This window comes from Pogona vitticeps, chromosome 12, assembly GCF_051106095.1.
Source record: "Pogona vitticeps strain Pit_001003342236 chromosome 12, PviZW2.1, whole genome shotgun sequence".
In the NCBI taxonomy this organism is placed as follows: domain Eukaryota; kingdom Metazoa; phylum Chordata; class Lepidosauria; order Squamata; family Agamidae; genus Pogona; species Pogona vitticeps.
In genome coordinates, this window is record NC_135794.1 from 19,574,006 (window position 1) to 19,586,058 (window position 12,053).

At 45.2% G+C, this 12,053-nt stretch overlaps 1 protein-coding gene across 2 annotated transcripts in view; it reads right to left on the reverse strand.

The window, feature by feature from the left end:
* Positions 1 to 12,053, reverse strand: part of IGF1R (insulin like growth factor 1 receptor) — a 174,709-nt gene that overhangs the window by 56,290 nt on the left and 106,366 nt on the right. For both annotated transcript variants that reach the window (XM_020781765.3, XM_020781764.3), the window contains exon 3: positions 1,525 to 1,828. In XM_020781765.3, coding sequence (XP_020637424.1) covers positions 1,525 to 1,828 — 304 coding nt within the window. The remainder of the gene's footprint in view (positions 1 to 1,524; positions 1,829 to 12,053) is intronic.

A 12,053-nucleotide genomic window follows, 5' to 3' on the forward strand; every position in this document is an offset into this window, starting at 1 on the left:
AGAAGGCTCCTTTGCCCGCCGAACTGCCTTTGGGCCAGCACACAACACTGTGGCACTAGCCGATCTCAAAGAGGTCTGAGATCTTTCTGCTGGCACAACTCCTGAATTGGCGAAGACATGCTAGCAGAACAGCCAAAACAGGAGAAGAACTAGGGGAAAAGTCAAGCTGCATTATGCCAGATCAAAAACGTCTTCAGGCTACGGGCATGACCATTACACCACCACAAATTCAGGCCAAGGTGAGAACAGTCCTAATTAACTTCCAACATCGCAAGGCTGGGAATGGTTTGGATCTGGCCCACCTCCAGCCAATCCTCAGCTATCTTGGCTGGTTAGAACTAAGCCTTAACCTGGCTATCCTTTTGGAAACCGTCATCAAAGGTCCTTGGGCCAAAAGTTTAAATGGAACACTTCAGAGAGCACATAAAAATGCAGTGATGCCAAAATAAACCAATGCGCAAGCTCACACAAAACACCTTCGTTGCTCGGCTATGACAACACTCCAGAGCTAGTTGACATGAAAAATGGTGATCAATGTGGGAGGATTTCCTTTTCTGTTCAACTCTAGTCTGTATAACGAGGTTAACATGACATAATCCTCCTTTACAGGAGAAAATTATGTGTATCCACACATAAGAAAAAGGAGTGTAGCCTATCCCTTTCTTGGACACGGAGAGATTTTAATTATGATTACTTTCAGTCTTTACAGACATCAGTAATGGTTATGATTACTTTAAACTTTCCAGGAAGTCTGTTGCTATCCTTATCATTTATAGTAAGCTGACGGGAAGGGGGAACAAAAGTTGGGAGAAACACACAGGCCAAAATCGTCTCGGTGCACGCCACATCTGCAACCGTCTGTTGCGCAAGCCACTGGCCTATCCTCAAGCTTCTGCACAGAGGCATACAGCGCCTTTTTGCGCAAGCATGAACTCTGACAGAAGCGATGCGATGATCAGTGGCTTGCAAAACAGCAAGCCAGAGGTCTCACAGAATGCTCTGCTGCCGTGAGATTACCTTCTGTGACTGCAAACATGCCAGTGGCCTCAGTGTCCAAAATCACTGCTAGCATGCCAGAAAAGTCACAGATGGACATTCCAAGGCAAGAAGGACTGAGTCAGGGACACCACAATACACCTGCAGCAGAAAGACATCCAGTTTTTAGTAGCTGTTTTGAAAACCCTGCAGCGACCTAGGCTGTTGCTCCAGCATTGGTACATGTCGTGCTGGATAAGACCAAGAGATCTAAAACATGAGACCTGGTTGGCTTTGTGAAGGATCTGAGGGAACCTCAGGTCACGACACTGCTGAAACTAAACAAATACAGATTTCATTGGTCCCCTGGATGCGATATCTCTGTAAGATCCTACAAGATAGGTAAGGTTTTAAGAAGAGGAAGAACAACATTGAACAGGTATCATCCTCATGCTATGACACTGAGGGTTTCATCCAGGATCTGAAGCCATTCTCCAGCTTTCCAGAGAAAACACAGCAACCCACAAGTTAGGTGTACATGTGTATTACCTTTGGGTGTCATTGCGAATAAATCCCGGAGGACACTCCGGCACGCATTCGTCCTCATGGATCACAAAACTCTCGTACTCCGACGTTGGTATTCTGGAGCAATTCTCCTTGGTGATGCATTGCCAGCCCTCAAATTTGTAGGTGTTGGGTGGACAGGTGGGGACGCAGGTCCCGTCATGGAAGTAGTTCTGACACGCCACACACGCAGAGCTGTTATTCGCCGCCGTGCAACTTCCCAAGCACTCCGGGTGGCAACATTCGTTCTGGTCTGTGCATGCATATTTCCCACAAGCGCTGGAACACACTGTAAAGGGTCAAGAGCATATAAGAAATGAGAGGCACGCATGTCAGGTCAAAAGAAACACGGTGCCATAATGTACACCACCTATTTATACCCAGCTTTATCAGTCAATTTGTTTATTTTCACTCTGTTCTGACACTCCTAAAGGCGTTCAGAGAGGGACACTCACAATATACAATCGTAAGCCTACGCCAAAAAGTGAATGCTTTCAAGAAGAGCCTTAAGAACTGTAACTACCAGAACTAATAAGGCAGCAATGATATGTAATGCTCAATATTTGGAACTCATCTAAGAAAAGTATAGACGTTATCATTTGGATGTTTACAAAGCCTGTGAAAGAACTTCTGCTGTCTATCTCGAAATTAATTAAAGCCCAGATAAGTAATACCACAGTCTTGTCTTCCATTGTGGACACTGCAGGTGGCATATCAACTTCAGCTGATAAATAGCAACCGTGTCATTTGGCATCCAGAGAAAACAACATAAACAGTAGACCTATATGTTAAAACAAGGGTCCACGACCCAGTAACGGTCCGCAGCCTGGGCAAGACGGACCGCGGACAGAGATCTCCTGCCCCCCACGAGCAAACCCCCACAAGCACATGAGCACACTCTGCCCTTGCAAGTGCGCCATGAGCATGTGCGCAAGCACGCTCCACCCCCCTGCGAACATGCCACACACACCCACCAGTCCGTAGTTGGGAAAAGGTTGGGGATCACTGTATTAAAGGATATCCAGAACAGGCTAAACAGTGACATGACCTTTTTAGAAAAATCCCTTTTTAGTATGTCTTTATAGTTCCGAAACAAAACTTTCATGTCCCAACAGCCAGTCCGAATTAGGGAACAATCAATCAATCAATCAATCAATCAATCAATCAATCAGGGCACTACATACTAGTTTTGTTCTGACCAGACATTATGGAGACTACGCCAAAATAACAAAAAAAAAATGCTCAACTCATCACATGTAAACACACTTTCAACGTTCCACTCTAAACTCAAGATAAGAAATTAAATGCAGCTCTGAATTTGTTGAAAAGGGAACAAAAAAAGAAGAGTGCGAATAAAAATAATCGCAGCCATATAGTGAATTTTCGTTAGACCTGCATAGTCAAAATGTAAATTCATAACCTCATTGAAACCTGCAAAGGCCTGGGTTTCAAGACCACCGAAAAATCTGGGTTCCAATCACAGCAGCCGGGCTTGAACAAGGCACACCCACTTTTATTTATAAATCAGGCTAAATATATTCAATGACCATTCGCCGTGTTGCCTCGATCAGGGCTCACCATTACGAGGGCTCTCTCGGCTCAGATGCCAGACTTGTTAGCCTGCCGTGAGCTGCGCCTCCTTCTCCACGTACATAAATATTCAAAGTCTCCAAGGCTATTAAGGGATTTCTTTAGCAACTCCAGACAGCATGTCTTGCAAGCAGATGGATTGCGGCTCCCCCGTCGAGTGCCAAAACGTAAGATTTAGTAGGGTAACGAGATTTCCCGTTTACACAAGGATATCAAGCAAAGCCACGGACTCACACATATAGCATGCCTCTAAAGAGCTCAGCTCATGATAACTAAGGAGCATTATATGCCATTATGAGCACTTATTAGGGTAATCGCTTTGCAAAAAAAAAAAAAAAGTGGGGAAGGGGGACATGGCATGATCAATCTCCACCATCATCTCCCAGATAAGCTGGCAGCTGTGAGCTACACAGAGAACATAACACCTTGAGCCACGGAACACTCTGTTGCATCTCTGACATGTGAAGAAGCAGTAAAGCTGTGGCTAAATCTACATTTAAACAAAAACACCACCAATTAACAACTCTGCTCCCTTTTTGACACTTTTAAAAAACCTAGTCACATAATGTCCCCAGGATACAGGGAAGGACAGAAAGAGAAGACTAGGAACCAGGTCTTCTCTGCGGCTGCATGACATTTGGGGAATCACCTCCCACCTTAAGTTCACTTGGCCCCTTTGCTTGGGATTTTCAAGAGACATCTTAAAACATGGCTATACAGACAAGCCTTCCCAGAACACTACATCTGCGGAGCGCAATGGTGAGCTCAGCCATAAAGCCACCAATTCTGCTTTCTTGTTTTTATTAACTGCTTTTATGTCGCTGTTGTTTTAACTTAATTGAAGATATGTTTATTTAATTTTGAGTAATTGTTATGTAATTACAATTTAATGTTTGTTCTTTCTGTTGTGAACCACCCAGAGTGGCCCAGATAGGTAGGTGGGTGGGTAGGTGGGTGGGTGGGTAGGTAGGTAGGTGGAAGGTTGGAAGGAATATAGGGAAGGATATCACAGCCTCCAGAATCAAATTTATCCACTTTAGCCCACCAATGGCCAATTCCATAATTTGAAAGATGGTAGATAGATCTTTATTGACAAAGTGGGGGGATCCAGGCAATGAAAGCACTGGCTGCCACCCCAGATTCTTTTCGGCTATTGCTCAACAAGGTGATTGGATTTGTGTCTGGTCCCAAACACTTCAGACTGGGGGCTGTTCATTCTCAGCCAGCAAGCTGGGTTCCTGCCCAAGGAGATGTAAGAGGATTTTAGGGGGAAGGTGTACTGTTTACAATGTCAACCTCGTAATTCTTCTCTTTGGGAAACGGGAGGAACAACTGTACTTTGCCCTCTGAGTGCACCTCTTATTTTTCCTTCTTTATCCTTGAACCGTGGCTGTGGTATGGCACGGATTGTGTGTAGTCACTGTGTCGTCATCATTAGGTCCTTTGCTGAGCACATTAAGCAACAAGTGTTCTCCAACAAACTCGACGGCAACATGTTCAGCATCATCCCAAGGAACATTAACAGTTTTGAGATCTTCCTGGAGTGTTTTAACGCCGGCTTTTTCAAAGCCGGCCTGTGTTCTCCCCCAAAATCGACAAACGCTTTGATTTGATTTCTATCAGTATATTTCAAACTTTGAAATAAGCTGATTTGAGGAAAAGGTGTTTGAAGGGCGGCATCAGATTTTTCATATTTATGAGAAAGGTTTTAAAAGGTCCATAAATACTGCTGTAGATTGAAGTTCAAATGGCGGCAATGCTCCCTTCCCATGCCAAAAAGAAAAACTCTTCTATATATAAAGCCATCTTATACTGAGCCAGGCCACTGACCAGTGTCATCTACTCATATACGCAGCAACACCTTTCCAAAGATTCAGACTGGAGCACTAACTAGGCTCAACCCTGTTTAGTTTCCAGAATCAGACATGATCCAATGTGTTCAGATTAGCACAGTCGCAGGGAAAGCCAGGAGATCAGGCAGAAGGGCTGGCTGGCAGGAAGCTTAGTTGCCCTCATGCCCATTTTCTACATCACTGGTTCCCAACCCAGGTGTTCTTGGACAGCCATTCTCAGAAGCCTTCACCACCAGCTGTGCTGACCGGGGTTTGCAGTCCAAGAACACCTGGGTTACCTAAGGTTGAGTGGGAACCACCCTTCTCCATGAAAGACCTCTGAGGAGCATTCTGCCACTTCCATCTAATGCTTAGAGTGGTACAGTCCAGACACCTCACTCAACATCAGGGATCAGGGTAGAATACTTAGGCAGCCCTTGACAGACATGGGAAAGGGTCTGCCCATCACAGCTGCAGATGGAGGACCAGCATGATCTAATAAGGCAGCTTCCTAGGAAGCCAAAAGGCAAGGCTGTGTCTTCAGAAGTCCTATTATGAACCTCAAAAAAACAAAAGAAACCCTGATTTGTTTGTCAAGGCAGACTACAGAAGCACATATAGTGGTGCCTCGCTAGATGATGATAATCTGTTCCACTGAAATAGCTGTTTAGCGAAATCATTGTCTAGCGAAAAGCATTTCCCCATTGGAATACATTGAAACCTGTTTAATGTGTTCCAATGGGGAAGAATCGTCGTTGTCTAGCAAAGATCGGCCATAGGAAAGCCGCTTTGCAAACCGCTGATCAGCTGTTTAAATAACTGTCTTGCGAAGCTTAGGTCCCAAAAACACCCGTTTTGCGAGCGCGGAGGGAGCTGTCAAAATCGTCGTCTAGCGAAAATCGGTTTGCGAAGCAGGGACCAAACATTGTCCAGCGAAGTTCCCACACAGGAACACTGTTTTGCGAATCACTATAACGATCGCAAAAAGTCAATGTCTAGCGAAAAAACTGTCATGCGGAGTAACTGTCTAGGCACCACTGTACATTTTTCAAGAAGATGATTTCTCCGCTCCTGTCTGAGACCTGCCTCCTTCTGCTGGGGAACTGTCTTTCATGGATTGTTTTTATCACTTCCGTACAAATGCTGTGACCTCAGCAAGGCTGAAATGGAACAATCAAATGAATAAACAGTCAGTTGGAGGGAATGGAAAATGTAGCCAACAGGGTAAGCCTTCTGGCAGGTGAAGGCCACAGCCTTCGCCAAGGTAGGCAGTATGCCAACTGAAAGCAGGCAGACATGGAGTTGCCAAGTGTGGGGTTTTTTTTAAAACAAATCCTTTCCTTTCTTGTAAAATTATATTCACATCTTCCTCTCTGTCTCTCCCTCCTTCCTTCACCCCTACCACCACCACCACCCTGGCCAAGAGATGAACAGGAAAAAAAATGTCCCTCCAACCAAAACTGAGTTCCTATACGCGAACTTGTCTGACTTCAAAAGAAAGGAGACAGTAGACCTTGGAAAAGGTACTTCATCAACTACAAACCCAGAATCCCCTTCCCCTAGCCAGCGTGGCCAGTTAGGACATTAACTCCCCTTTCAAAGGTGTAGACTATTATATCCAATGCCTGTTAATTTGCTACCCTGAAAGGTAGGATCAAATTATTTTAATGCTACAGATGAGAAGTTGCATCTGAAGAGACAGTGCACTATCTGAGAAGTTCAGCAAATTTGCCGTGATGCGGGATTTAAAGCACAAATTGTCCATCTGCACAGCTGGATCCTCTTCCATTTGCTGCCTCCTCTAACTTTATGAGCAGAGAAGGTGGAGAAAAAGCACAACAACTGTGTCGAGAAAGATAAACACTGGGGACACGCAGCACTTTTAAGTTCTCGTTCACAGACTAAAAAGGGAAAGGCAATAAAAACTGTATGCACTTCTCTGCAATCTATCCAAAGTTAGATGTCAGTGTGCCTTGAACGCTATAGGCTGTCACAAACTGAACGGAGACATATGCTAAACATCCAAACCTCAGATGCTGTATTGGTAAGAGAAAGCAGCGAAGTGAACGATCGTGCTATATTCCTTTAACAGCAATGATAGCAAGTTGTCCTCTAGGAAAAGCCAATGAGAGGGAGTGAGCAGTTCAGTCAGTTTTCCTTCACATACAGGTTGGAAAATCTACTTTTGGGCAGGGTGGATTTGATTTAAATCAAACTCATACAAAGAAAGGTTACTTACCTGTAACCATGGTTCTTCGAGTGGTCCTCTGCAAATGCACACAATTGGGTTATACTGTGCCTGTGCAGGACCTCTCGGAAACTTCTAGAGCTTAAAGGTATGTAATGAGTGGGAGGTTCCCTCATGGAGCGCATGCTCCGCCCGCCAAAGACCTCCTCCGTTCCCATAAGTCCGCCGCTGTCAAGACATAAATTGATGACAAGTGATGGACAGAGGGGAAGATGGACGGGATGTGTGGATTCACAGAGGACCGCTAGAAGAACCATAGTTATAGGTGGGTAACCTCTCTTTCTTCTTCGTGGTCTCTGTGAATGCACACAATTGGGTGACTAGCAAGCTCACTTACTGGTTGGTGGGGCGTCACTGAAGTGAGGAAGTTAGGACAGCTTGTCCAGAGGCTGTGTCACTCTTTGCTCAAACATCCAGACGGTAATGGGAGAAAAAGGATTTGTTCCGGGTGCAGGATCGGTTTGACTCAACTACAATAGAGTTCGGAGTGAGATGTTTCAAAAGTAACGAGGTGTCCATGCCATGTGTCATGTAGTCGTTTTCTACTCTCCGAGAAATTTGGAGGGAGGATGGCAACTTATCCCATGACTCCTTTACAAGATCTAGCATTGCAGGTATGAATGGAACACTTAAAGGGGGTACCTTATCTTCATTAATACCATCAAAACGAGATCTTGTTTTCGAGGTGGAGGCTCCTTGACTGCAAATTCAAGGGACTTGGCCATTCTTAATACCCTCTGACTACAGGAGGTGAAGTCCTCTGAAGGTGATGGTGGGTGATTTTCAGCCACATTTGAATTTGGTATGGGAAGGTTGGAAGGTGATCCCTGGGATGTAGTTAAGGAGAGCTCATTATTGAATGTAGGTGATTCAAAAGAAGGGGAGCGATGTCAGGGTTTTTGCTTTTGCGATGTCATAGGCTGTGATAATGCGAGGTCAGATTCTGGTGGCGGAGGGGGAGAACCAGTATAGGTAGGTGTGACATGTAAAGAAGGTGTACGGTGTTGACGGTGAGATGAGGGCGGAGCAGGTAGAGACCATTCAGCTGTAGCCGATGACTTGGAATGTTTGGCTGGAGGTGGCTCGATGCCTACAGATCGATGTTTCAAAGCAGGTTTGGAAGGCTTTGCAACTTGATGGTACGTTGTGCTGCTGTCGACGGTCGGACACGATGTCGATGTCGAGGAGGAGAGGGGGAAACTGAAGGAGAGGGTGGATAGGCCACCGCGTATCGCACACTCTTGGGCTTGTCATAATAAGATGGTCCTTCAATATAATCCCTATGAGGGTATACCTCATATTGTATGGGATAGGAATCTCTGTAAATATCTCTTTGGTGGTACCGAGAAGGTTCTCAGATATCGATGTACTCTCAGCGAGGCAGGTCGTAGTCCTTGGGAGAGAGATGTCTTTTCTTAGCTCTGCGCTCATGAGGGGGTAACCTCGGAGAAGATTCAAGTTTAGACATCTGTGGAGATATTGCCCGCCCTGAAAATGCAGGGCTCGAATGGGCCGAGGCTAGGTTGGACAGGGCATCAGCCAATGAAGGGCCAACCCTAGGTGACAGACTGTCAGCTGAAGCAGGAGGCTGGCCTAGAGGTGGAGAAGTTATGTCCTCTATATCTGAAACAGTCTCTGGAGCTTCCCTGGAATATCCTTCAAGAATAGGAGATGGGAGAGTCGGTTGCAGTGGATCTAGATGGACCGACTGGGGAGACTTCTTTGATTTTTTTTGTTTTGTTTTAGTTTTGTCTTTCTTCGATTTAGAGACGTCCTTTGGCTTGGAGGACTTGGACGCTGAGGTTGGCTTCAATCTCGAGGGCTTCGGTTGTTCTTTGGGTCTCGGAGATGGGGTTGCCAGGCTCGGGATTGAGCATTGTTCCTGTCTGGGAGCCGGAGAGGAGCGTGATTCCATTGTGGGAGCCGGAGGGTGGAGAGATTTCTCCCAAAGGTGAGATCTTAACCTTTGTAATCTTAATTTGAGAGCTGGTTTTGTAAATTTTTTGCACTCCAAACAGCTATGTGTCTGATATTGTTCTCCGAGGCAGAAGAGGCAACGATCATGGCCATCGGAGAGCGGGATCTTGTTTGTGCAAAACACTCGCCGCTTAAATGGCCCTGGGGAGGCCATAAAAGAAGGGAGCAAAAGGGGAAGGGAAGTGGGGGAGGGAAAGGAGTTGGAGAGAGGCAAAAACTCTTGAGAGTATAAAAGGAAGATAAACTCCCAAGGGAATGTCAAAAGAAAGAAGAATTGGCCATAAGGCACGATAGAAGATGATTTTTAAAATTGAAAGTACAGCACTAGCTCGTCGAAAGGTCTGGCCTGGGCGGCGGCTAAAAGGAACTGAGGAGGTCTTTGGCGGACGGAGCATGCGTTCCATGAGGGAACCTCCCACTAATTACATATATTTAAACTCTAGAGGTTCCCAAGAGGTCCTGTGCAGGCACAGTATAACCCAATTGTGTGCATTCACAAAGACCACGAAGAAGAAGTTGTGATTTAAATGGGGGGGAAATTGGATATATTTTGTTGGACAATTTAAATTTTAAAAATCATTTATTTTTATCCACTTTTTTTGCGGGTGACAAGCCCCCAGATCCTAGGTGATTCTAGAAGGTGACATTCAAAAGAGTGATTTTCCCCCCACAACTCTGCCTCCAACCTGATTTCCTCCACATGTGTTTGACTACAATGTCAAGTGTTCTGTGGGAGATACACATATCTTGGAAGACGGCAAGTTCGGGGAAGCTGGCTTAGACTCACTGACTAGACTAGGAGCAAACAGCACCCAACCTCAGTGTTCAATAGATAACTGTGAAGTCTCTCCTCGAAATTTCTCCCTATTATCAGAATAAACTGCTAGGTTCATTGAGGAGAGGCAGAGGACCAAACATGACTCCCACAAATAATTTTTTTTTTTTTTTTGGTGGGGGAAAGGTGAATGGGATCAAAATGCCGTATGTAGGTAAATGAAATATACAAGACATGGCAGAAGGATAAACAAATTAGCTACTGCGTCCAGTACTTTACTGGTCCTCTTGTTAAAAAAAAAATACCTGCAGACATCATCATCGAACAGATACTGAATGCCTGTCCTTTTACCATCTATACACCCTTGCCCTCCTCCAAACAACTTGGGATAAAGTTCAACTTTAGCTCACTGGCACCTCCTACAACAACCCAACAAAGCAGCTGGCTTTGCCAAGTTTCGAACCCAAATCTGCCTGGTCCCAAGTCCCAATTCTTGTGTCATCCCAACAGATCTCTGAAGTACAGGAATCACCATGGAGAAAGGAAGGCAGGAGAAAAGAAACCAGACCAGAACATCACGCTCCCTCTGACACACCCTTTACTGATGACTCACAGCCAGAACTGAAATGCAAATCAAGCTTGTAAAATTATACATATCCATTCAGGTACAAGCAGTAACGTGTTCTCTGCTGATGGCATTAGCCTTTCGCTCTTAAGTTGTTATTCAAGGCTACTGACCTGTGGCTCCAAGTAGCTGATGACGCCTACATCCCAGCACATTCCAGATAGACAGGCAAGCAGGCAGACAGGCTAGGGCATTATTTAAATCTTTTTTTTTAATTCTCCCTGATGCTAAGAATTAAGCCAACTGACTCTCTCTCTCTCCTTTAAGCTCCAGCTTTGTTTACGAAATGTCGGCAGCTGCAAAGCGTTTGGGAACATTTTTGGCCAACTCAGAGGGCCCAGCAGAAAACCCAAGGCAGCCTCCAGAATTGTATTTGACCCAAATTCATTCCCTGCATCGCCATATGTTCCCTGTTTACATTCTAACAGAGCCATTCCTAACCATTGGATGTTTCCAAGCTATTCCGAGGCGTTTCCGGGACTATGCCCCCCCTCCCCTCCCCTTCCAAGACTACTTGCTTTTCCAGAATGAAGAACATCTGGATATCTGGCAGCGTCAGGGAAGGAGACAGTACGAATGTGTGCATGGACACACTCGTGTGATGTAGGTGGAGGGAAGCTATCCTTCAGAAGCTAATCCACAGAAGCCCCTAATTGATTTGAGCTTGAAAGGGCCCTCCAATTAGCCACTTTCCGATCAAGCCACTGATTGGGACAGCTCTTTAAAACAGGGGTGGGGTAGAAGACAGGCTGGGATTCCACTCATCATCTCTGTAGTTGGTCAGCAAAGGATTTCTGACTCCCAATGGGTTGAGCAAAACAGAACAAAAACTCTTATTTCCCAGCTCAGGAAGGAAATCAAGAAGAGTGAGGGATGGCTTGGGGAGAAGATCTATGTATGAATAAATGTACTGTACATAACAAGCACCAGTTCTAATAGCCTGGTCCATGCATTCAGGGCACACTATTCTCCTCAAATTTATATTTACCTTCTGAAGTCATCACTGTCCACCTAACCGGACTGGTGCCACCCTCTACTGGAAGGAGGGGAAAGGAAAGAAAGGGGGGAGGAGAACAGGGGGGAACGCAAAGCAAAACATTTGCCCATTTTGAGTCAAAGTCTCAGCCTATGGCAGATTTTAAAGAACCAACAATAAACCCCACAATTCTCGTAACCAGGCACCACGGGGCAATTCGTGAGAGGAGCAAAGAATTCCATCCATAATATTTTGTTCAAACCTATAAAGCGCTATCATTTAAACTGAAACAGCAGCTCTTGGTCATGTTTCAGAATGTCATTGTGCTTTATTTTACCAGGCTCAAGCAGACTGCTCTTTACACAAATGCGACACATCTCTCTTCATTACTCGGAACCCCAATTAAAAACTGGCTGTATGGTAATGTAAAAAGCCAGGGAAGGGGGTGATAGGCTATGTCTTTTATGTGACCGTGTCTTAGTTTATATTGC